Raw genomic sequence first — 27,329 nt, forward strand, 5'->3', positions numbered from 1 at the left:
CCATGTGCTATGACTTTCCTTTCATAGCTATTTGATATAATAAAGTATTCATAATTTACAAATATTTTTGTAATACATTTTTGTTTGTAGTCAATGTGATCTGTGACCCCACACCACAAAAGAATGTTATGTTGCATGGGTATATTTTTGGCAATAGCCAAAAATACATTGTATCAAAATTATCTATTTTTCTTTTATGCATTTTTTTTTTTTGCAACATTAAGTAAAGTACTTTTTTTGTAAATTTATACATATATCAAAACTGGATCTTTAATTGGTAAAATGGATTGCTACACACTTCATTTTGGCAATTTTAAAGTTTAATTTTAAAATTTATTTTTATACCCTTGAGATATCAAATTTTCAAATAGTTGTTTATTGGCCAAATATTCATTCATTCATTCATTCATTCATTCATTCATTCATTCATTCATTCATTCATTTCCTTTTCAGCTTAGTCCCTTTATTAATCAGGGGTCCCTACAGTGAAATGAACCGCAAACTTATCCAGCATGTGTTATTACGCAGCGGATGCCCTTCCAACCGCAACCCTGCACTGGGAAACACCCATACACTCTTGCTTTCACACACATGCACAACGGCCAATTTAGCTTAGTAAATTCAACTATACCACATGTCTTCGGACTGTGGGGAAAACCAGAGCACCCGGAGAAAACCCACGCCAACACTGGGAAAACATGCAAACTCCACACAGATATGCCAACTGACCCAGCCGGAGCTCGAACCAGCACTACCCACTGCGCCACGGTGTCGCCAGCCAGCTTTCAGATGGTTTACAAATCTCATTATAAAAAGGACTTGTATGATTCTTTTTTTCGTCCACAGACCACTGTCTCAATTTTCTTGACAGTTGGTTCACAGCAAGCACGATAACTTTAAATATAGCAAGAAATATTTTTGCGTCCACACTGATGAACAATACTGATCTGTTTATTTTTAGTTTATGCTCCTTTTCTCGCATTACTTCATTGTCACAGTCAGATATCTGCAATGTGCTACTACTGCGTCTGACCATTGAGTCCAGCTCATGTAACTTAATCTATCTAATCAAACAGTGAATTTAGTAAACACAGTCGGTGAAGTAGAAAAAACTAGTTATTTTACCCATCATTTTTAAAAGAGGGAACCCACAGATGTCAAAACTAGCACAAGACACATTAGGGACTTAGATTGTTATGCTTCAATTTGTCAATCTGGCTTTGCTCACATAAATTCCATGTATTTCTACTCATTATTCTCCACGATATAATCAATATTTTACAAATCATTACTTTTAAAGAATCTTTGAAGGAGCTCCTCCATTTTGTCATTTGTAGCTTTAAATTGCACAAGCCCTTCCATTTCAATAAATTCTGACTGGCTGCTGGTGCTTTATCATTTATTAGCTGGGAAAAACAATTCTGAAAGTCATCCCAACGATACTGTGTCTCTACATCTTTATCATTATTAAAGCTGTGGTCTGAATTCTGAAAACTCCATGCAAACATGTAAACTTCACACAGAAAGGCCTCCTGGTCCAGCCGGGAACCAGCAACCTTCTTACTGTGAGGCAACTGTGCTAACCACTTAGCCATTGTGTTTATAGCCCACACTTTATAACGCATACATTATTATTAATAATTAAGCATTTTAATTAATGACAATTCTTCTAGGGAATGAAAAGTTGTCTTACCTTCAGAATGATGAGACAGGGTTAGAAGGCTCACACAAGAGGCACCAATTCCTGATCCAAATACAGTGATGCGATTGGAATCGCCACCGAAATAGCCAATGTTCTCGCTTATCCAACGCAGAGCCTGAATCTGGTCCAATAGCCCATAATTCCCTTTAGCAGCCTGGTCTCCTGTGCTGAGGAAGCCTGTAACAAAGCGAGCACACATTGCATTTAGAGAAATACCAGTATCTTAGGGATGTTCTTAAGATGTTCATGATAGAATAAAAACTGCAGTCTCATTTTATGGGGGGACATGAGGCATATCTTCAAAATACTATATTTTAAACTACAACCATTCAGAAATTCTACATAGCCTGTGTTCTGTTAATGTTATTTACTGACGTAGGCTAAGTAAAGCATGAACATTAGGAAAAGCATAACAGTATTTCTGTAATGCTACGCCAGCAGAGAGAGCCCTTGCCCGACTACTGACTCAGCTCCGCTCCCTCTGCTGTCACTTCCTGTTTGTGCTGTATTTCAGCAGGAGCTCAGGCCATGCTTCCTGGGGAAGTAAGTTGACAAAATAAGTAATGCTAAACAAATGTTAAATAAAATGAATGAATACTAAACACTAAATAAATATTTTATATAACAAATTTATTGTTCATGATAGCTTAATACATTATTGCTTAAAGCAAACTAATGGGACTTTCCTGTGAATTCCTATCATTTAAACTTCAAATAGTCCGTTCAATTGTACACACTTTTGTGACAGATTGTCTAGCAGGGAATGCAGCAACAAGACTGAAACAATGTAAATCAACACGTTGCCTCCCAGAAGGGCTATTATTAGTACTGATGACGACGTAACACGTTTACTGATACACAGAGCCTAGATGTTTTATCTGGATTTCTTTCTGTCTTCACTCCAACACTGGATGGTTAGCTTTGACAACCTGACATCTCTAGAGGGGAAGCCTCAAATTGCAGGGCTGGTGTTAACATGCATGGCACTGTGTTTGTGTGTATGCGAGAGAACATGAGAGATTGAAACAGAGAAAGGGAGAGTGGGCGAGAGAGATAAGAGAGGATTCACTAAACATCTGTGTGAATTTACTGTGCAGAGTTTTAGTGCAAACCCCCGTCACTCAAATAAAAAGGCTAACTTAACAATGAAAATTTGCTGTCAATTTATTTACTCTCAAATGAAGGGATGAAGGGACTTTCTTGTTTGAAAGAACACAATAGATTATTTTTGGCATTGGTTATACATAAAATGAAATGGGTTCCATCACTTTGAGAGTCAGAAATGTAGGCACGAAAAATGCTTAACGGAGATAGAAACTTCAGGTAATAATTTTGTAAAAAATCTTTGAGAAAAAAATCTAAGAGAGCCTCATGGAAACAGCATAAACCTATATTAAAAAAAAAACTAAACAAAACAGTATGCCAATCACATATTTAACACACAAGGTCATGTTTTGATTTCATAGATATAAAAAATATGCAGCTGGTAAAATAAATATTAAACACATTGTGTTTTTTAAAATAAATATATTTCTAAAGGAGCCATTGGCATGACCCCCCCCCCCACCACCAAAAGATAAATAAATAAATAAACAAACAAATAAATAAATAAATAAAAACGAGTTAGTTATGTATAGGCTTTTTATGGCAGCTTCAAGATGTTTTTGTAAGGAGAATGGTGTTGCATACATTCAGGTGGGATTTTTGCCCAGACTTCAACAGTCTAAATGTCTTTATGGTTCTGTGTGTCTCGTCTATCAACTCTGAACTTTAGTTCTTATTTTCTATTGGACTCAGTTCAGGTGATTGGCTGGGCCATTCTACAGCTTTATTTTCTTTTTCTGAGTTTCTTTTGCTGTGTTTGAGGTCAATGTTTTATTGAAATGTGGTTTTATCTTTATCATCCTGGTAATGCAGGTTTTGGGACTGAAACAGCTAACATTGATTTACACTGACGAGTAACTGGGTTGCTTTCTAACTACTGAGAGTTGTTAGAAAGTTCTCTCAGTTGCTGTCTAGACCTACCATGCCTTTTTACATTCTCCCTATCTTCATGCGTTTCCCTATGTAATTTATTTTATTACATATAACTTTCTTTGTAAACTTATTAGTTAAGTTTTCTTTGTATGAATGGATTACGTTGATTGTTACTGACATCTGGTGAAAATTTCAAGACAACAGCACCTTTAGAAATATGTTTCTGAGACAAACAGTGATGTGCTCAATACTTATTAAATGTTTTTATACAACATAAATTTCTAAATATTGTAAAAATGGCCTTTTACACAAATGAATTTTCAACCATTAGAATAAAATATATGTAAATACAGTGCTCAGCATAATAGAGTACACCCCATTTTGAAAATAAATATTTTATCCATTTCTCAGTAAAAATAGGCAATGTATTTTGATGCAATTAAACAAAACAGATTTATTAAATAGATATATTTATTAATATAATATTTTAGTCACCAAACATAATTAAATTCAAGCAAAATATCGAAAAAAAAATTAATAATAAAAAAAATTTAACCTACAAAATTTCAACAAAATATTTATATTTTTTGCTTCTCTTGATTTTTCCTTTTTAAAATTTGTATTTAATATTTTTCTATAACATATAAATTTGGGTGTATTAGTTTTTGGTCCGATATGGTAAGTTATTTTGTTAGATAAGCTCCAGATTTGGCTTCAGTGCTGACTAATCTAATGTATATGAACAAATATAATATTCTATAGCTTCCTGTAAAACACATTAATTTAAAAGACAGATTTATGAGGGGTGCACTTATATATGCTGAGCACATATGTTCAAATATATAAACTATAATTATATCTATGTCTAATATGGCAAAATACTGTATGTGGAAATCCATATTTTTTCCATTTTGTCACCTAAATCTCATATTGCTGGAAAATTGAAAATTGCAATGTTTTGGTGAGCAGTTTTTTTTTTTTAACTAAATACATATAACTCATTTTAAGCAAGGACAAAATGTGTTACAATAATATTACAACATGTATATTTAATTGTGATCATAATTTATAAAAAAGACCTGTGTAGATCATTGTAGATGACCAACATGGTGAATAAATAGTGTAGCATATCATAACCGTTAAAAGGAATTTGCTTGTGAATGAATATTCTAAATGTGATCTCAATTTAATAGCTGTGTCTAAAAGCTGCAGAACACAAGAAGGCATGTCTGAATCTAAATTTGCATAAAATTCTGTTTTCTGAGCTGCTTTCATCTAGTTGTTTTTGAAAGCAGCATTTGCTGGTTATGATATCCCACAACCTTGCGCGAGCAAGTTGGTGGTTGTTGTAAAAAACAAAAGTGGCATCTTATGAAGTGGGTGAAAGATGAAAATCAATGCATGATCCTACTTTGATCTGACGAAACCTGCCGAACAGGATTGTTACCATTGGTTGGTTGATGTTTGTCGAACTGGTCTTAAAGAGAACATTGTTCCACTATGGATGGAAAGTAATATTCACTATCTTGTTCCCCAAATCCATTTTTTATTATGCTTTCATCAGGAACAAATCAATTAAACAGCATGTAATATATTAGCATATCAAACAAAGCATGTTTTTTGAAATGCTGCTTCCTGTACAGAAGAGCGTGCAAAGATAAAGGAAAGAGGTTTATAGAGAGCAGCTTTCCTGAACATCTCAAGGGCATTGGCAGACATTCTGCACTTCATTATGTCACTTTATATTGACGTACAGCCACACGCTGAATTAAATGTGAGTTAATTCACTTAAATTCATGCAAAACACACTGCTGTATTTTTATTCTGAAATACTTGTTAATGAGCACATCCAAGTATGCGATTATTCACTGGGAGTCAGAGCTCTTCTTAACACACAACTAGATGTTTAAAATAGCATTCATTTGATAAAAAAAAGTAATTTACAGAACTTTATAGCATCTAACTGTAGTTACAGCAATGTAAAATTTAATTTCTTATTTCTTTTTAAACAAGCACAACTAGCTTGAACTGAACATGATTGTGTTCCAATTGGAGATATTCATGATAATCTGAAAATGAGTTCCATAACTATTACAGAATACCAAGCAAACCAGCTCACAGGCGACTTTTTTTGTGAATGTGTTTTAAAGGGCACCTATGGTGAAAAATCTACTTTACAAGCTGTTTGGACAGAAATGTGTGTAAGTATAGTGTATAAACTGTCATATTGGGGTGAAATAAACACACCCAGTCCTTTTTTTTTAAATTTAACAACATGAAACCAGTGGACCAATTGGAGCAGTTTTCAGATCGACCGCAACTTTACGTAGGAGTGCGGTCCCCCCGCCCACCAATATTGATTGACAGCTGCCTATTAACATGTCCCGGTAGTCATATGTATAAACATATCAACAAGAGAGGATGAGCGCAAGGCAACCGGGAATAAAAGGTCTGTTCAATTCGCTTAGATGTGTGTGTGCGTGTGTGTGTCTACGTTATGTGTGTGTGTGTATGTGTCTACACTATGTGTGTGTGTCCTCGCTGTGTGTGTGTGCGTGAACTTTGTAATGACATCGTGTGTGACTCATTGTTGCAACTCCACAAAAAAATGCATCAAATACTGATTGTTAAAGTTCTTACTGTAGTATTTCTCACACACGTTACGTGAGATCTGCTTCCTGAGGCAGCCGAGGGTGGCGATTGCTGACAGGCACGTGGGAACGGTGGGCGGGGAGGACTAGCCTTAAAGGCCCAGTACAAAAAAACAGCAACAACTTTTTTTCAGCTATAATAAAGACACTTCAAACAGCTATAATAGATAATCTGATGGGTGTTTTGAGCTGAAACTTTACAGACACATTCTGGGGACACAAAAGACTTGAAAAAAGGGGTAACCTATGTGCCCTTTAATTTGAAATGTGGTAGCAAATGTTTTTATTGAAAAGCTACATTACAAGCTACATGTTTCCCCTACATTACATCATAGTTCTATGCAGGGCTGTTGTAGAATTTATAAACCACTGGGGTTAAACTGAGATTGAACTGAATCATTATGTTTTTGCTTCTGCTTCAACTTATTGTCTGTTACATCACTTCAGTATGTTTATGTTATTTAAGGCCCTCAAAAAACGGTATAATTATACACACATAAAAAACAGCAATTTTCATAGCCCATTTTATGCAAAAAAAAAAGAAGCTAATTTACAATATTAGTAGTGCTTAACATTAGTAAGATGAAGAAACAGACTTTCTGATGGTTTTTACACTGTATCTGCATAGTGCTTTTACAGTTTTTCTCAGTTGTTTTGGTACATTTCTCAGATCGGGAACTGTTTTAAAACTGTGCATTTCTCAAAACAACACGTACAAATTGCAAAATAATAATAATAATTCCTTGCATTTGTATAGGGCTTTTCTGGACCCTCAAAGCGCTTTACACATTTTTTAGGGGAATCACTTCATCCACCACCAGTGTGCAGCATTAACCTGGATGATGCGACGGCAGCCATATTGGTCCAGACCACACACCACACACCCGCTGATTGGCAGAAAGACAAAGGGATGAAGCCAATTATGATATGAGGATGGTTAGGAGGTCATGATGGACAGAGACCAGTGGACAAATATGGCCAGGATGCCAGGGTGAACCCCTACTCTTTTTCGAAGGATATCCTTGGATTTAAAATGACCACAGACAGTCAGGACCTCGATTTAATGTCTCATCCAAAAGACGGCGTTACCATTTCCGGCAACAACCTAGCTTTCCCATGTGGTACTGACCAGTCGCAGCAACAACCCCCCCTCCCCCTCATGGCCTCCTAACCATCCACATATCACAATTGGCTTCATCACTTTGTCTGTCTCTGCTAATCAGCTGGTGTGTGGTGTGCAGTCTGGTGCAATATGGCTGCCGTCGCATCATCCCCCTTGGCTTCAGTGGGCGACCTTATGAGAGTAGCAGGGAGCTAGCTGCCGGCCATGGATTACCGGCAAAAGCCAGTCTCTTGCTCAAAATCCTTAGTTCATCTCTCAAAACTACATTTCTGTGTCAATGAACATGTCAGTGCCATCATAATGACAAGACTTTAAGTCATTGCGTATGGACAAGACAGTCAAATTACTTAGTCATATTGTCAATAACAATGTACTCTGGAGGAGTGTTCTGATGTAAACTATTCATCCATTCATTTTCTTTTCGGCTTAGTCCCTTTATTAATCAGGGGTCACCACAGTGGAATGAACCGCCAACTTATCCAGCACATGTTTTATGCAGCGGATGCCCTTCCAACCACAACCCAACACTGGGAAACACTCTTGCACACACTCACATACACTACGGCCAATTTTAGCTTACCCAGTTCACCTGTACTGCATGTCTTTGGATTGTGGAGGAAATCGGAGTACTCGGAGAAAATGCATACAAACTTCACACAGAAACGCCAACTGATCCAGCAACCATCTTGCTGTGAGGCGATTGTGCTACCCACTGCGTCACCGTGCTGCTCTAAACTATGGCAAAAATATATATATTTTGCTGTTTGTACTGTAATTGTTGACGGATCATGTCATTGTGATAAAGAAAGGAAAATACATCACTACACAGCACTGCCCTAAACTATGGCAAACTTGAAAAAGTCAAGATTCACCTGGTAAAAAAATTTACCAAATGTAGACAGACTTACAAAAAAAGTCTAATGGAAATTTATAGAAAAATGCATTATGACAAACTATTATGACAACTTGTTCAGCCATTTTGCTTGTAAAGACTAACGATTAAATGTTTTGGAGGGTGAGACTATTCAACAGAGACCAAAATAATAAATTTTAACCAACATGACATAAGCAATTGATAATGTAGGAAACATCAGAGAATTGTACATAATCATACACATGGATGTACAAATGCATTTGCAACTTGTTCAAAGGAATGAGAAACTGCTTTTTATATGTGAAAAAGTGACACAATGATGTGAACATTGAACAGGTATTTTTGAGAATTTCAATTCTTATCAGAGAAATGTACCAAAGGGATTGAGAAAACTGTAGGACTGTTTTGAAAATTGTGCCAAAGCAACTGAGAAAACTGTATTAGAAAAAAAATCAAGATTCACCAGGAGAAATTTTCCAAATGTGGACAGATTTAGAAAAAAAGTTTAATAGAAATTCATTAATTCATTTTCTTTTGGCTTAGTGCCTTTATTCATCAGGGGTTGCCACAGCGGAATGAACCACCAAATTATCCAGCATAAGTTTTACACAGCGGATGCACTTCCAGCTGCAACTCAGTACAATGGGAAACACCAATACACACTCATTCACACACATACACAACGGCCAGATTAGTTTATTCAATTCACCTATAGAGTATGTCTATAGATTGTGTGGGAAACCGGAGCACCCAGAGGAAAATCACACCAACACGGGGAGAACATGCAAACTCCACACAGAAATGCCAACTGACCCAGCCGGGACTCAAACCAGCAACCTTCTTGCTGTGAGGCGACGCTGTTAACCATTGCTTCACCGTGTCGCCCTCTAATAGAAATATATAGACAGTTGCATTCTTCAAAATATTAGGACAACTTGTTCAGCCATTTTGCATGTAAAGACATATGCAGCAGAGACCAAAATAATGAATTTTCATAAGAGAATTGCACATAATCATTTGCATGGATGTACAAAAGCATTTGCAACTTGTTCAAAGGAATGAAAAACTGCTTTTTTGATGTGTACAACTGACACAGTGATGTTAACCACAGCAACTGAGAAAAACTGCAATAATAGCTCATCCTCACAAAACAGACAGAATAAGGGCAACATCTCTGTCTTAGGCCAGTCCTGCATGTTCACATTCCTCTATTTAAAACACTTTTTTGGCTCAATCGCACACAAAGATATCGATCGATGGGACAACAATGACATGACATTGAGTTGGTGGGAGTTGGGCAGGAGCTGACGCTGGAATATGACCACATTAAATATACAGCCAACCCGCTGGAGATTTCTTCACCTTCTTTCATCACTAAAACCGTCGGGTGGATTGCACACTGCTGTCCATTCTATGCTTTGCCCTCCATTCATCTACACTGTCACCTAGACAGCTCATCAGACAGCCTTGTCTTATACATGCTTTGAATATAAAAACATTTCCACTCGATCCCTTATTTCATGCCTTCCCATTAGTCTAAAACACTGCATGCTTCAATTTTTCATCACATGTTAAAATATAAATTTTTCATTCAAGAGTCATGTAATGTCTTGTTTCCCGGTTTAATAAAACCTAGATTAATAATAATAAAAAAACACTGTTGAGAAGCACTTAAAATGCATACTGTTAATTCTTGCAAGTCAATCATGGACTTTTTACATTTTTACTTGTAGGAAACTTAACTGGATCTCTCAATTTTACTCACAAATGCTTCATTAAATCTCCTTACAGGACCACTGAAAAAATGTCTTTAAGACCACTTTTTGATGTTTTTAAGCTTCACAAATGATTGCATTGAAAATGTCTATCATAAGCTGCAAGTGGCCAAAAATGCAGGTTTCTAATAAAATAGCATGTTTAGTATCATTGTATTCAGTGGGCCCCAAGGAAAGCAAGGAGTTTCTCCTGAATAAAATATTTTAACATATAAATTCAAAACTTTACACCAAATTTCTGAATAGACACACAAATAGGGCATCATTCGACACACCAAGCCTTGTCTTAAAGGGATAATTTACCCAAAAATTAATTTTCAGTAATAACTCGCCCATGTTTCTGCAATTTCTGCAAGATTTTTAAATGTGTAATAGGATGAACAGAAGTCTTTGATCTATTGAAAAACTTGAGAGTGAGCAATTACTCTTTCCCTGCCAGTGTTTTTATTTTATTTTTTTAAAGTTGCCAGCCACCAATAGCATTTTTGATGATTTTCACTTAAATTTGACGGCCTTCACATTTTTTTCAATTACAGTATGAATATATGAGCATATTATAAATGAAAATAAATTTTTAACAATAACAACAAAAAGAACAACATCAACAACAAAAACAAAATCATTTTATTCTATCTTTATGTGTTCATGTTTCATCACCACTTGAATGCAGATCGTTTTCACAAGAAATACATTATTAACAAATATAGGTTACACATATTGTTTAAGTCAAAATTATTGGCCTACCTGCGATTTCCTTTTCTAATTTGTTCTAGCTTTGCTGGAATACATATTTTTTTTTAAACCTACTTTTAAGGTCAACATTATTTGGTGTTATATATATATATATATATATATATATATATATATATATATATATATATATATTGATTGTCTACAGAACAAACCCACTGTACCCGATAACTTGCCTAATTATCCTAACTAGCCTATTTAACATAATAACCTAGTTAAGCCTGTAGATAGCACTTAAAGTACTATTTTGTAAAATAACTAGTAAAATATGATGTAATGTCAACATGGGAAAGACAAAATAAATTATTCATTCATTCATTTTCTTTTCAGCCTAGTCCCTTTATTAATCTGGGGTCGCCACTGTAGAATGAACAGCAACCCGTCACTGGGAAACATCTACACACACACTACAGACAATTAAGTCTACCCAATTCACCTATACCACATGTCTTTGGACATGTGGGGGAAACAGGAGCACCCAGAGGAAACCTACGTGGACATGGGGAGAACATTCTTCACACAGAAATACCCAGTTGAGGCTCGAACCAGTGACCTTCTTGCTGTGAGGCAATCGTGCTACCCAATGCGCCATCGTGATGCCCAAAATAAATTAGTTATTAGAAATTAGTTATTAAAACTATTATGTTTTAAAATGTCTTAAAGTGCTAAATAGCACTTGGGAAATATTTTTAAAATAATACTTTCTGTACAGCTGTATTTACTGTATATATAACTTCATCCAGATCCAGATGACAGGGATGGATCCCTAATAAAGATTGGAGAAAGTCAAATGAAAATGAGAGTGTGATGACTTATCAATTCAGGCACAATTATAATTATAATTTGTGATCTCTCTCACTGACATGACTGATCAGAATTTGAGTGCTGTACATCTTGGCTATATCTCTATATGTCCACATGTGATCTAATCAACAGTTTCTCTGATCGGCTTAGTATTTCACACATAGAAAGTCATAGGCTTTCCTTCCTTTAATACACAGATTGCCAAAAAACAAACAAATAAGCAAACAAACAAAAAAAATTATTTGCCGTGGAAGTGTTGCTCATAATGACAAGATATCTTGTCAATGGTTGAGAAAGACACTTTTCACAAACATTTTCCTATTTGGATGAGCTACTATGTAGAAATAAGTCTTAATTTTTGTGAGCACACATTAAGAAACTGCTCACAATGACAGCTACTGTAATGGGTTTTGTCTCTGCATTTACATTAGATGCTAGGATACAGACATCTCTGTGTGTAAGAGTGGTTTGGTCCATCAAAACGCTTATAATAACTTTATGCTCACACCTGCTAATCTGAGCTATTTGGTGACCCATAGAGAAATTAACTATGGTTTCACCTGCACAAAACAATCAAAAAAACATGTTTTGTTTTTTGTAGTTAAATCACAATTAATTTTGATGGTTAAATTTCATAAGGGGAAGACTGGACGGAAAATTGAAATGTCAGAAAATCAAGTGTGAAACAATGTTTTTTGGTGTAAATTTAAACTATGACCTAGCTTGAAAACATAACATGAACTCTGTGAGTAAATGAAAATATGAACAGCTGGTTATACCTTTTAAAATAAATAAATCATTTTCACTGCACTTATTTTACTACTGGTGTGCAAAGACTGGTACCCCCCCACACACACTTCATATGAATAGTGTATTAATGCTCAATTTCTTCTCTACAATGTAATATTTGCAGTGCACATACTCTATGTATTGAATAGGCAAGCAGTTAAAAAAGCACTTTCTCTTTTTTTCAAGTGGAAGCATGTTGTGCAAATAAGAGCCATGCTCACATTCATAGCGAACGTCATCACCATAGTTACACAGTCATTTGTTTCTTGTTTTTCATAAGATCACGGTTTTCATGTATTTTGTATTTTTACCTGGCAAGCTGACTAGTAAAGCCTGTGTGTATAGATTACACACAATCCTATTTGAACGGAATATTAAACTAAATTTCCATGACATATAAAATCTCTTTGTTTTTATTGCTCCGGTAAGAGGTCAGTCAAAGTTCTTTGAGCGGTTATTAATAACCTTTTTTACACTGATAAAGAATAAATATGCTTATCTTGAGGAGCACCAGTAGGATTTTACCATTCTCTTTGTTGCTCCTATTAAAAATGAAGAGGATAGTTCACCCAAACATTTACTCAACCTTTACTAACGCTCAAGTGGTTCCAAACCTTTAAAGAGGAGGTTTACTACGATATCATTTTTGAAACTAGTTGATGTGTAATGTAGCTGTGTGAACATGATCTGAATGTAATATGCTCAAAGTTCAATGCAAAGGGAGACTTTGGCTTTTACAGGGTTAGCTTAGCAAAGCCTACAGCGAACAAAGTTTGGGACTTCAAAAAAATACATCCAGGCTAGTGAGATCACAAAGGCTTCTGGTTATGTGCATTGACCATTCGCACACAACCTGAGCATCAAAGGGGCGTGGCCAGAGTTGCTATAATGTTGTAGCAGAGAAAGCTAAAATGCCGTCCAAACGCAGCTATTTGCACAAAACTTATTCTGTTGCTGTATCACGAAGAACACGAAAAGAACACGAAACAAAAATAGATTTGCTTACAGTTTATTTTTAATTGTGTTCCAGAGATTTATAAAAAAATATATAGCTCTAGCATTTGTCAAAGGACAGCTTTCAGAATCTTTACCAGTTCAGTGCTGGATTCCGTTTTAAACTCCTCCAACCGACAAAGCTGTGGTATGTACAGTTTCTAGCGTTAACAGTATGCTGTAGCAAGGACGTAAATGGAAAATGCTGTTTGGCACTGCTAACAATTTAGCAACAAATTCATATTTTTCAGTCAAACCACTTTAAACACCCACAGCCTCTTCAGCAGTGCGTGCAGTGTTTCTCTATGCGGATGCTTTCAGTGTTTCTCTATGCGGCTGCTTTCCGTGCATTCTACATCTCAAATAACAAACTCGCAAAAGATATGTGAATGTTTTATACTACATACAGATGCTTATTCCGAATATATGTGAAAGACACTTGTCAGATTTTATTTTAGAGAGCAGGCATGAGGTTTAGCTGTGCTCTTCATTTTTCTGATTCAGGTAGCTAATGCTGCCAACAGCTGCTCTGGGGTGCATTTCCCAAAACCATCGTTAGCCAACTAAGGTCGCAAGTTTTGTCGTTACAAGCATAGTTTGTTGATTTGCCGTTTCCCAAATCTGTCGCTCCAATGAACATTCGCAAATTGCTTCGCAAACCTATTATTTAAAAGCTGAATTTATGTTACGTCACCAAAGCTTGTGAAAACAAAAAGCATACGTTAATTCTTTTAATTTATAGTAGGTTATTTATTAAGTATCTGTACTGTATATCACATGAGCCTGCTGGTTAGAACTTTCTGCTGTGGTTTACAAGTGTCAAATTGTAAAAGTAGACTTTTCTAAAAAAATAAAAAATAAATAAACAATATCCTACTTAATAATAATAATAATAATAATAATAATAATAATAATAATAATAATAATAATAATAATAATAATAATAATAATAATAACAACAATCACCATCATCATCATCATTAATATTATTATTATTAAATTATGATTTTTTTCATTTCTAATACATAATAATAAAAATAATAATAATTATCATCATCATCATGATCATCATTAGTATTATTAATATACATTATTAATTAAAATTATTATTAAATTAGGATTTTTAACATTTCCTAATATATAATTTAAAAAAAAAAATAGCCTCATTATTTATTTATTCATATGATTTATATATGATATTAGAATACGTGTTAGCTTTTGTAAGTGATTTGTTTTAGAATAGGATATGTCATATTCTCAATAATATTTGTAAAGGAAACATAGGCTCTGTATGTGGCATATATACATTTACATATATTTCAGTTAATATGGAAAGCAAGTGCATGTTTTTAGCAAATCTAATATTGGATTAAATGCGTGTTTTTGTAAAACAATATAATTTGCACAAAGAAATGATGAGGTTCTTCTCTAAAGAAGTAGTTCCTCTGCCCCGTTTACAGCGTCATTATGGGCGTTTTACGTTATAACTAACATGGTTCAAGAGATGGATCTGCGACAGAGAAACTATGCTTTTGGGAAACACTCATCACTAAATAGTTCTTTCCCAAAACAATGCATCGTGCTATGATAGTTCAGCCGGGAGTTACGTCGGTGTTTGGGAAACGCACCCTAGACTAACTGTTTACACAGCGCAAAAGCGTGTGCTTGTAGGAGTGTGACGTGGTGACGTGCCTTTCAGAGGAACTAGGAAATATGACGTAAGATATATAAAAAAATAACATGATTTTCTACAAGTGAAGCATGAGCACACATTGCTTTGCATATTATAAACACAACCAAGCCTTAAAATACACTGGACCACCCCTTTAAAAGCTTCCATATTCTGTTAAAATCTTGGAAAAGCTAATACTATAGATAAAGATTTTCAGCTTAGTGAAAAAGGTGTGGGACAAGTAAAAGGTGAGTAAATGATGACAGAACAGCATTTGGGTGAACTATTCCTTGAATTACATCCTTGCGTCTGTCAAGTCTCATGTGAAATATGAACGTGTTTTTCTCATGCACATGTAGTGTCAACAACTTTCACGCATCTTTCAAAATCAAAGTTGCACATCACAAAAAAGGTGCATGTACTAGTTGAAAAACGCTGCACTAATTGATGCTTATATTTGAATAAAAACTTCATATAGATATTTATTACAAAGGAATTGTGTCTCAGACATAAAAATATGTTTAAAAAAATAAGAATATATATATATATATATATATATTTTTTTTTTTTTTTTTTTTTTTTTTCAGTAGTAAAAATATCTTCAATCAGTAAATTATGAACATTTTAGGGGGAAGGTGAATTAACATTGCAAACTCAATGAAGTTGAATCCAGAGAATTAAGAACATGAGGCTTTGTAAGTCATAGATGAAGACAATAAGAAAGGGAGGAAGAGGATGATGCAATACAGTAGTAGCGTTTGACATCAGCCAGTCTGTCTTCCTCCATTCCTTCACTGTGTATGCCAGCTAACAAGGCTGTCTGTGTGTCTGAACTATATGCCAGTCTCCCAACCCGCCTGCCAAGCCTCAGCTACACAATCACAGCCTTGACAGTCTCATAACACCCCCAGCTCTCTCCCCAGGGCTGAATAGAGGGGCTCTGGGGTGAGGATGACGAGGGAAAAGGGACGGCCACCCTCAAAAAACATAAAGAAGCAATGTGTTTCGGACTTCCCGAAGGATTCTTGATTTCCCCTGCCCCCCTCTTCGCTCCAGGGAAGCAATTCCTTCTTCCAAGACCTCAACCTCCCCCATATGCTGGTCGCTGTCAGGCCATTGTATTACAGAAATTATGGGATTTGAAAGGAAAAAGGGCTGGACGGGGTCGGAGAGAGCACATCCATGAAAAGGAGGGATTGCCATTTGTATCACTGTACAATCCTTTCTTCAAAGACACTTGTTGGCTTCTTCAGTGATGTGTCTGGGAAGTTGGGGGGAGGGGGGTGGTCCTAGAACAAGAGAGCTGTTTTAAGGCTTTCGGAACACTGGGGCCCATTCACATCTCATTTCTGGTTGCTTTCCGAAGGAGGGGCTTAAAAGAAGAGGCCACATTCAAAGGTTTTACACAAAATAGATGTGCATCCAGCATGCAATGGAAGGCAATAAGAAAATATGGAGTAAGGCTTTTTTTCTGAAATACTTCAGAAAAGCTTTTTTTCTGATGATTTACATGCACATGTTACTGAAGTTCAGATCGTCTGCACTTCATTCAAATCTATAAACAGTCATTTGCTATGTCTTCTTGTTTTGAACATTTGAGAATGAGTTTGAGATCTGCTTTGGCGACCCCTGGCCATACCTGTCAACCCTCCCGTTTTTCCCGGGATTCTCCCATATTTTACAGTTCTTTCCCGCTATCATCCCGTAAAAGTATTTTCTCGTATTTCTCCCTCATTTTCAGTCTTTCTCTGAAGGGTGGCTAATAACATTAAAGAGCCGAGCCTCCCTATACACAACCCATACTGCCGAACCACCAGGGGCCACCCTTTGCTCTTAAATGTGAGTCTGTTCTGTGCTTTCGCTTTGTTTAGGCATGAAAACACTTTGAAATAAATATAAAAACGGCGGGATTCCCTTTCCTTTTCATTACAGGTGCCGTCGCCCCTCCTACACAATCCTCAAAACAGTCACATAGCCGTGCATGACTGTCAGCTGACATGCTCCATAGTGATAAATAGCCCAAACGGATTCTGTACACGCGATTTGAAGTGGAGCGAAAGTTTTGGGTGCGTGTTTGAACAGAAATATATACACATAATTAATAATAATAATAATATCTAAAGATGTCGATCATGGTGAGTTTTTTTCAAACACAACTAATTTCGTCCAAAGTGAGCATAAAAAGTTTCATCGAAAGCTTTCATTATAACATTAGATGTGTGCATTTTTAAAGTGACACCTGTTATTTAATGTAATCAAATGAAAAAATTCTAAATAAATAAGAGATTAATTCGTTGCTCTTAATTCGTTGTGGAAGTTATGCAGTGAGGAAACGGCTAATGAGATTTGATAGCTTGATTCTATTCATAGATGTTTACATTAGATGTCGCCTACCCTGTTGTTGTCTATTGGAAGGAATGCGTCAATAGAGCCGCCATTTTAGTACAGGGTAGTGATCCTTTGAAATGAATGCAGGACCAAGATGCAGTGAAGGACTGTGGCCATCTAGAGCCGGAGATATAAACATATATACATATATCTATGATTGGGAGTTTTCCCGGTGGTCATTATGCAGATATTTTTTTTAATTATGAAAATTATCATTTTACTTAACTTTTCTACATTGATGGATAAGTGACGGCATGGGCATTCCTGACAAAGAGCGTGTATTAGTGTGCATGGAAATGTATTATTCTGCTCCCTGTCAAATTTTATCTAATCTCTGTCTTTCTTTCACTTCTCATTCTAAGGGAGGGAGCGATCAGTTTGTGAGTGAATCCCCGTTATGAACGACGCGTTAACGCCGACAATAAAAGTTTCTAGCACTGCAGCGTCTTATTGTCACATTTCATTTGCATTGTTTGCTTATTTTATTCAACAAAACTAGCATAAGCCCAGGATTTAGTGCAAGTTGGAGCTACTTTGCCTTATGGTCAGTGCAGTAAGAGACTGTATTATCATCAATAACGCTACTTGTTTAGCACAAAAGTTCATAACATACAAAAATGTAAAAAAAATGTCTGCCTTTGTGCTCTGTTTTCTTTGTTTGCTTGTTACTACACCCATACACAGCGCTAAAATCTGGCATTTTCACGTTGGCACACTGTCTTGACTAGTGCGGTTGAATGACATTTGTGCTGGGAGCACTGTACAAATGTGGTGGTGATATTGACGCATGCTCAGCGTTCGTATGCAATATCTAGTGTATATATCTATGGATTATATTTCATTATAATAGCTATTAATTTTAATAAGTTGGATAAAGTTAAGTTAAATACTATTTAAATTTTCTTTTCTAAATAATAACAATAAACCATATTACTGACCATTGAACAGTTTTTTTTTTTTACAATGAAACCAAATGAACATATTTAGTAACTTAGGTATTTTTAGTGGGGTGGGGGGGGGGGGGGGGGGGTTCCTTGTTATTATGGGCATTAATAAAGGGAGTCCCCCTGATTAATAAAGGGACTAAGCCGAAAATAAAATGAATAAATGAATGTTAGACATTATAGATACAACCTTGAAATAACCTTGACAATTCAGAAAAGTAGAAAAAATTGTGATTTCTTGTCATGTAACAACTTAAAAAAAAGTACCATATATCAAAACACTATTTTTACTTTAATTCCATTTTTTCTACCCGACTCATTTTGATCTCAAAGCACATGCAATAAACAAGCACATAAAAGTATAGATTTGCAGATGCAGCAGTTTGCAGCAAGTTGATTTTCTCAGATTTGATAAACATTAGTCAGTTCTGCATAGTATATACAGTGTTATTGGTTTTGGTGAAACATTTCTTAATTTTTCTGCTCAAAAGCATCAGTTGGAGAGGAAAGATTGCATTAATGAATAAATCTAGCAATCCAAAATATACATATTATATTAATTAAAATGAAATATTATTTATTACATTTTTTGAGTGGCACGGTGGCTCAGTGGTTAGCCAGCAAGACGGTTGCTGGTTCGAGTCCCAGCTGGGCCAGGAGACATTTCTTTGAGAAGTTTGCATTTGCGTGAGTGTCCTCCAGGTTCCTATGGGTGGACTGTGGGTTTTCACAGTCCAAAGACATTCGGTATAAGTGAATTGGATTAACTAAATTGACCATAGTGTATGTAATGTAATGTAATGTGTATTTATATAGCGCATTTATTGTGTATGGCCATACACCCAAAGCACTTCACATCTATGAGAGGGGGTCTCTGAGTGTGTGTGTGTGTGAATGTAGGTTGTATGGGTGTTGCCTAGTACTGGGTTGCGGCTGGAAGAGCATCCACTACGTAAAACATATGCCAGAGTAGTTGGTGGTTCATTCCGCTTTGATGTCCTCTGATAATCAGGGACTAATCTGAAGGAAAATGAATGAATGATTAATTAGGCTAGCAGTTATTTACACAGCAAACAAAACAAGATTTTTCCAAAAAAATGAATGAACTGAGCAGAACTGTTTTAAAATTAGATCAGCTAGACAGAATATTATAATTATCTTTATTATAATTTACTAACATTTCTATTTAAACAACACTTTTTCCAATATTATGATGACAACGCATGGAGAAGCTGAAAGCTGCACCTGCATTCATATGTCTATGAGTTATGTCACCTTGGCATTTTGACCTTATTAACATATTCATCACAGAAGAGGCATATTCAAGACATTACTTCCATGTACTGCATTGTGATATATTTAGGAATAAATGACTATATGCAGATAGATAAAACGAGCACCATATCACTGACCTGTAAATCATACGATTCCATCATTTATCAACGAGAAGTTTATGATTGAAAGATTGGCATAGAATTAATGACTTCAGATACAGTATATGGTAGGACAGTACTAGAGAAATGTCATACCTAGATTTAGATGAGATCTGACAGGAGCTCTTATAGTAAGGCTAGCTCTTGATGTAAAGAATTTCATCCTAAGATCTTTACTATTAGTATAGTGAAGTATATAGTAAATATAAAAATAATCAGATAATTCAACTGTTTAAACATGCTGATGAATACACTTTTGTAGCTCTGCCCTCTTTTAAATTTAAAGCAACAGTCACCAAAACTGCACAATTAGGATCAAAGCCTAAAAGGGGCAGTTTCAAAGAGTTCTAAAAAACATTAATTGTGGGGTATTTTGAGTTGAAACTTCACATATACACTCCAGGGACATCAGAAACTTATTTTAATTCTTGTAAATAGGTCCCCTTTAATGCCTTTACTAATATGAACAAACAATGAAAATACATTTATTCATTTATTTATTTATGTTTGTTAATTTTAGTTAATAAAAATACAGATGTTCATTGTTAGTTCATGTTAACTCATTGCATTAACTAATTTCACATTTACTAAATTAATGTTAAATTTAAATGTAACGTTCTACAATTAGTGTGTTACTGGTAAACTATTATTACTGGAACAAGCACAGCATTTGATTTTAAAATTGGATTATTAAATGAAAAGTTCAGATGCAAAAGCCTCTAAGTGCCAATTCAAATTTTCTTTTAAATTGAGAATTTTTGTCAACTTCTGTGTGTAGGTTCAGTAATTTCACTTTAATGGCAAATAATATGTTCTTTCTATTGCCTTTAAATTTAAATAACTGGATGTAAACATAGGAAGCTGAACAAAATTATCTTTTTAAAGAAACGTTTAGATGACACTTTTACAGGCTTTTACTCTTTAAAAATGAGCTATGATTATGAATTATTGCTGTACAAGCATTGTTCATTGTTTGTTCATGTTAGTGGGTAAATTAACGAACATTAACTAAATGTCCTGTATACATTTTTACATTCAAATGTAATCTGAATTGAGGTTTTAAGCACAGCCAAAACGAACAGTTGATGAAATTGCATTGGACATGCAGTTTCTACTGTTATAAGCACATTCACCTCAAAGACAAAGACCTGTCATATTTATGTGCCGTGGTGGAATGTTGCAAACCAAAACCCCATAATGTTGATAGGCAAGGATAAACGACCCAGGAAATTTGGGACTGATAAAACAGATTGCTTCCACTAAAGTCCAATGCCTTTAGGAGTATGCAGTAAGCAGCGTAAAGTAAATCAGGGTGCTTATGGGCCAGCTGTTAGCCATCCTGTCCTGTGACAGCACTTCTCTTAATCTGATTACATGACATGCTCTCTCTGGGTAGGCAGGAACCCTGTGAATGACAAAAGAGTGGTGTGCATTGAACGGCTCTGCTCTCATGCAGCACTTCCCAATCAATCACATCCAGCACTGAATGGCACTGAATGGAAGTGTGTATGTCAGGATGTGGGGTTGACTCGCTATGCATCTCAAAGACAGCAAAAGGCTTTTACACTAAGTGTAAGCTTTAGCCTCAAAGCTACAAGAGTATGAAACTGTTGCGTACATCAGGTTGTGTGTGTGTGGAGGGGGGCTTATCAAAGCAAATCAGTCTAAGGAAGCAGGCGTACGCGGTCAGATTTCAGAGCATCTTCAAAGTGCTGCTCGCCCCCGATCGCAGGTGGGAGCTGCAATTTCATCTCTTGATAATGAGAAGCTTTTGGGGGGCAGTGGGGGAAATTTTAGCTCTGAAGCTTGAAGAAAAGAAAAACAGAACTCCAAATGTGGTTTGTGCCGCTTCTTTTGGTCTGACAGCCTGCTTTGATAAGACTATCTTTTTTTTCATCTGTCATCGTGCAATTCTGGCTTGTTCTCATAGGAATAGATCACTTGAAAATGCAGCATGAGTAAACACACATAATTGTCATTTTCAAATGATCTATCTCTATAAGAACAAGCCAGAATTGTATGATGACAGATGAAAAAAGATAGTCTTATTTTTGTATAGGAACTCTTAACTTATATATATATATATAATATATATATAGTTCGACTGTATAAACAGAAAATCAGACACGGAGGGTCTAAAAACCCTTTTGTTTTAGGAATTACTTTCTTCCACCATTCATTCACAGCTGTCGTCAGAACAGCAGAAACCATTGCTACTTCACCACCATCACTTTGGAGCTATTATTTGAATGACTCTCTAGTGTAATATCTAAGTGATGACAAAACGTGATTTTGCTGAAATTTTAAGATTAAAAGGCTGAACAACATGAAATCCCATCAGTCTACAAAGATATTTTCCAGTATTTCTCTGTTGCATTAGGGATATCACAATAATTAACCCTGAAAAAGCTAAAGCAGCGCAAACAGGACCAGATTACTGTTGTGTTTGCGACAAAGAAAGATGTAAAATACACGCAAAAAGTAACTTAGGCTTATACAAAGAGTGGCCAACACAAAATACATGCATTTCTAAAATGTGAGTCCCATCTCATATACTCAACTCACTACAATTACTATGTTCAATAATTTCGCTTATATGACAATGGATCTTTAAATTGCCTTAGATGTGAAATAACGAAACATAGGAGGTTGAGAAAAATGCTAATTTTAGAAGAAATGTTCAGATGGCACTTCACATTTATTTTATAATATAATACATCATAAATAATGTACACAAAAGTACATAAATCTATTATTAAATATATTTATATTATATATTATTATAAAATATATTTATATTATATATTATTATATAATATTGAGTATTCTGGAAATAACCTGGAGTTGTCAAGACTTAAGTATGATTTTAAAATCGTACCTATGTTTAAGCTTCCATAATTAAATAAAAAACAGTGAGCCTAGCAACAAAATGAACAGTGCAGTAACAGAGCAATATTAAAAGGGATGTTCACACCAAAAACAATAAATATAATGCTACATTGAAGTCAATGGATGTTTTTATAATTTGTAATATAAAATACTGTTTTTGGCCATGTAGAGTACACACTATACAGTAAGTACATTTCAGTTATCAGTGTAAGAAATCACAGGGAAACAAGCCCCTAACAAACTTAAACCAACTGGTTGGTTTAAACTTTAACTGCCTGGTTGACATTTTATTAAAAAAAGTGATTAAAGTGGTGTCAAGAACACAATTTTATAAAAAGTATGATTTTTGTCTCGATCAATCAATTACAGCATGTTACCAATTAAAACTGGTATGGTCTTCATTTTTTTTTTAAATGTACATTATTTTACCTAGGTCAAAGTTTTTTGACCTTTGAAAGACAGAAGTAAACTATTTCCTTGTCTGATTTTCAAGCCTGTATGTAAACAAGAATAACAAAATGCAGTAAAACAATACAACTATTTTCACTAGATACCAATGTTGTAATAATTGGGATAGAAATTGTGAAGTATGATTAAAAATTTATTTATAAAAGCTGTTTTAGTAGAGCTAAAAAAAACTGGAAACAGAAAACACTACAAGCTAGAAGACACTACAAGCTTGAAGATGTAGATTTTACAAATGGATGCATTTATGTTAAAATAAGCCAAATGGCTGACTGTCATTTGCAAGAACAGCTTTACTATACTCACCTGAGGTCATTTTAAGTGTGATAAATAAAGCACTAGTTCTATTTATATGACATAAGAAACAGCATGCTTGAGGTGAGATATATACATACATAAAATAGAAGACTAAATGGGTTTAATGAGAGAAAGTGCAACAAAAACTGCAAATGACAGAAAAATGAATTTTAACAATATAATTTAACTGGTTGTTGCAATACAAATTGTCTTTGTAATTACTTCATGGATTTGCTCATTGAGTTTAGTGAGGTATGTTTGCCACGATTTTCAGATTTTTTTGTTCAGCATTATTGGTACTGTAGTTTTTCGTCATGAATTATGATGTTGAACAGTTACTTTTAAAATAAAGAGATTAAAAAAAAAAACGTTTTAACAGCATCTAGTATCTATATGGATTCATTATAAGACAAACGATTCAACAAAAGTTGGAACAAAATGAAATCATTTGAGATGTTACATGCATTTTTAGTGCAGATGCTGATGAACATTTGCCAGGTGGTTGCTGTGGGCTTGTGGTTTTCCTTGTCCTGCATCTTGTGTTTTGCTAGCACTTAGTCTGCAGTTGATGGTGAAAACATTATCCAACTCATTAGGGGGCTGTCGAGCATGCAGCTACCAGCAGAGCCAGCGAATTCTCCTACTGGATGGGCAATAAAAGAGCATTACATTGCCACTTTCCCTTGCCAACTCCCTTTCCACCATCAGTGGTGAAGGCACGAAAAAGGAGCCCACACCACAGCTGTCCTGCTCTACAGAAGATTACCGGGGAATCTGGCTGCTGTCTCCCACTGTGCTTGTGTTCGAATGTGCTGGGAGTGACGGTGTGCAGTTGGGAGGTATGGATATTAATCACGGTGAGCAGTGCAAGCCTGGGTCTGCTCTAGAAGATGGATGTGGTGTGAGTACGGTGATGTCACCCTGACGAATGGCTTGGCGATGTTGGAGGAGACTTGCACATCGCCTCTCATTTCAATTAGTTCCTAAGCTCTGCTACCTGCTCCATACACTCATGCGGGTTAGGAACGCACACATATAAGCATAACAAACACACAAATTCTCTCCTTGGGCCATGAACCAACCTCACCTTTATCAAGCTGAAGTGATGGCCATTTTTTAACAGGCTGCACTGATGCACTCAGAAAACACCACGTTAATGGAGCACTAATTTGTATTTCTTTATTGTTGCTGTCATTGCAAAATAAAGTACTAGCTTTTACTACTCAACTCTCACTTTTAGTAGTATAACGAAATACTGTAATGATTGCTGTTCTTTAACGGAGAGTAGATTTTTTTCAACACATTTATTAAACAATAGTTTTAATAACACATTTTTAATAACCCTTTTCTTTTGTCTTTTTCCTGATGATAGCAATATTTTATTAGTTATTTTGCAATATACTAGTATTCAGCTTAAAGGCTTAACTTAATTAGGTTAATTAGGCAAGACATTGGACAACCGTGATTTTATTGTAGCCAATCAAAAAAAAAAAATCTTAAAGGGGTTAATAATATTGACCTGAAATTTGATTTTAAAAAGTGAGACTGCTGCTTTATTCATGCCAAAAAAGAGACTTTCTCCAGAAGAAAAAAATACTGGAAATACTGTGAAAATTTGCTTATTTACTGCTTATTATCTATCTATCTATCTATCTATCTATCTATCTATCTATCTATCTATCTATCTATCTATCTATCTATCTATCTATCTATCTATCTATCTATCTATCTATCTAACATTGTGAAAATATATATTTTTAAATTGTTGCAAATTTATTAAAAATAAAAAACCTCAAAAATCACATGTACATAAGTATTCACAGCCTTTGCCGTGAACGCTTATGTATATTCTGTTTCCACTGATCATTATTGAAATGTTTTAGCAGCTTAATTGGAGTTCATCAGTGGTAAATTCAGTTGATTGGACATGATTTGAAAATGCATCCACCTGTCTATATAAGGTCCCAGGGTTGACAGTGCATGTCAAAGCACAAACCAAGCATGAAGACAAAGGAATTGTCTGTAGACCTCCGAGACATGATTGTCCTGAGGCACAGGGCTGGGGAAGGTTACAGAAAATTTTCTGCTGCTCTGAAAGTTCCAATGAGCACAGTGGCCTCCATCATCCGTAAGTGGAAGATGTTTGGAACCACCAGGACTCTTCATAGAGCGGGCCGGTCAACTAAGCTGAGCGATCAGGGGAGAAGGGCCTTAGTCAGGTAGATAATCAATAGCCCGATAGTCACTCTGTCTGAGCTCCAGTGTTCTTCGGTGGAGAGAGGAGAACCTTACAGAAGGACAACCATCTGTGCAGCAATCCACAAATCAGGCCTGTATGGTAGAGTGGCCAGACAGAAGCCACTCCTTAGTAAAGGGCACATAGCATTCTGCCTGGGATTTGCCAAAAGGCATCTGAAACAAAATTCTCTGGTCTGATGAGACTAAAATTGAATGCCAGCTGTTACATTTGGAGAAAACCAGGCATCGCTCATCAGCAGGCTAAAACCATCCCTACAGTGATGCATGGTGGTGGCAGAATCATGCTGTGGGGATGTTTTTCAGCAGCAGGAACTGGAAGACTAGTCAAGAAAGAGGAAAGATGAATGCAGCAATGTACAGTACAGAGACTGCTAAAATTAATGCAGCAATGTACAGTACAGAGACCGCCAAAATGAATGCAACAATGTACAGTACAGCACACTGCCAAAATATCAATGGAGTGACTTCACAACAATTCTATGAATGTCCTTGGGTGGCCAAGCCAGGGCCCAGACCTAAATCCTACTGAACATCTCTGGAGAGATCTGAAATGGCTGTACACTGATGCTTCCCATCCAACCTGATAGAGCTTGAGAGGTACTGCAAAGAGGTATGGGCAAAAATTCCCATGACAAGCTTGTGGCATCATATTGAGGCTGTAAGGAAATAATGTTTTGAGGAAATAAATCAATTTAATCCATTTTGGAATAAGGCTGTAACAAAAAAAATTGGAAAAAGTGAAGCGTTATGAATATCTATATCTGCAAAATATATTGGCTACAATGAACGCTATTGTCTAGTTAGTGTCATATCAGCAGCAATAGTGTATGAATCTACTTTTCATTGTTTAAATAAAATAACACAAAAATGCCATTATATTAAATATAGTTCTTATGAAATGTTAAAGCTCTAGTCACTTTCATGGGTTCACCATAGTCATTTGGGGAAGGAAAAAACAAGATTCTGAACTTGTCATTTATGTAAAGCCTCAAATTAGATATAAAACAATAAACAAGAAGAGTATCAAGTAATTTATTTTTCAACATAAAACAAAATGTTGATTGGATTCCAATTTGTTCGATCTCTAATGAAAAAAAAATAATCATGAGAATAAAATTTTCAAAAGCCATGCACACCTAGGATGGATTGATAGCTCAGCAAAAAAAGGACAATAAGCACTCGCATCTTTGATGTAAACTGCTGCTCTGAGCCAATGAAAGCCACAGAACATAAAATAGAAAAAAGCACTTAAATCATATATCTTATCAGACTGACCCCTATACCTTTAAAGTGGATCTATCTTATGTTTAAACTCCCTTCTGTCTTTAAACCAGCTTCTTCAAGAGTTCAAGAGCCTCTGCTTGTGCAAAGCAAGCACTGGGCAAGAATTTGATAAGTGTCCCTGGGGCTCTGAACTCCAGCTTAACACACAACTTGGGCTTTGAACCTCTCAAGCTTTTAATCCGGCTAAATAATGGGAACACATCTAATGCCCTGTATATGGGATGAAACCCTGTGTATCTTGATGCTACAGTAATGAGCTG

At 35.6% G+C, this 27,329-nt stretch overlaps 1 protein-coding gene across 2 annotated transcripts in view; it reads right to left on the reverse strand.

Annotated features, from left to right (window-relative positions):
* The window catches only part of nlgn3a (neuroligin 3a), a 479,471-nt gene that overhangs the window by 102,533 nt on the left and 349,609 nt on the right, over positions 1–27,329 (reverse strand). For both annotated transcript variants that reach the window (XM_056472174.1, XM_056472175.1), the window contains one exon: positions 1,694–1,879. In XM_056472174.1, coding sequence (XP_056328149.1) covers positions 1,694–1,879 — 186 coding nt within the window. The remainder of the gene's footprint in view (positions 1–1,693; positions 1,880–27,329) is intronic.

The sequence above is a fragment of the Danio aesculapii genome, chromosome 14 (assembly GCF_903798145.1).
Source record: "Danio aesculapii chromosome 14, fDanAes4.1, whole genome shotgun sequence".
NCBI classification, from domain to species: Eukaryota; Metazoa; Chordata; class Actinopteri; order Cypriniformes; family Danionidae; genus Danio; species Danio aesculapii.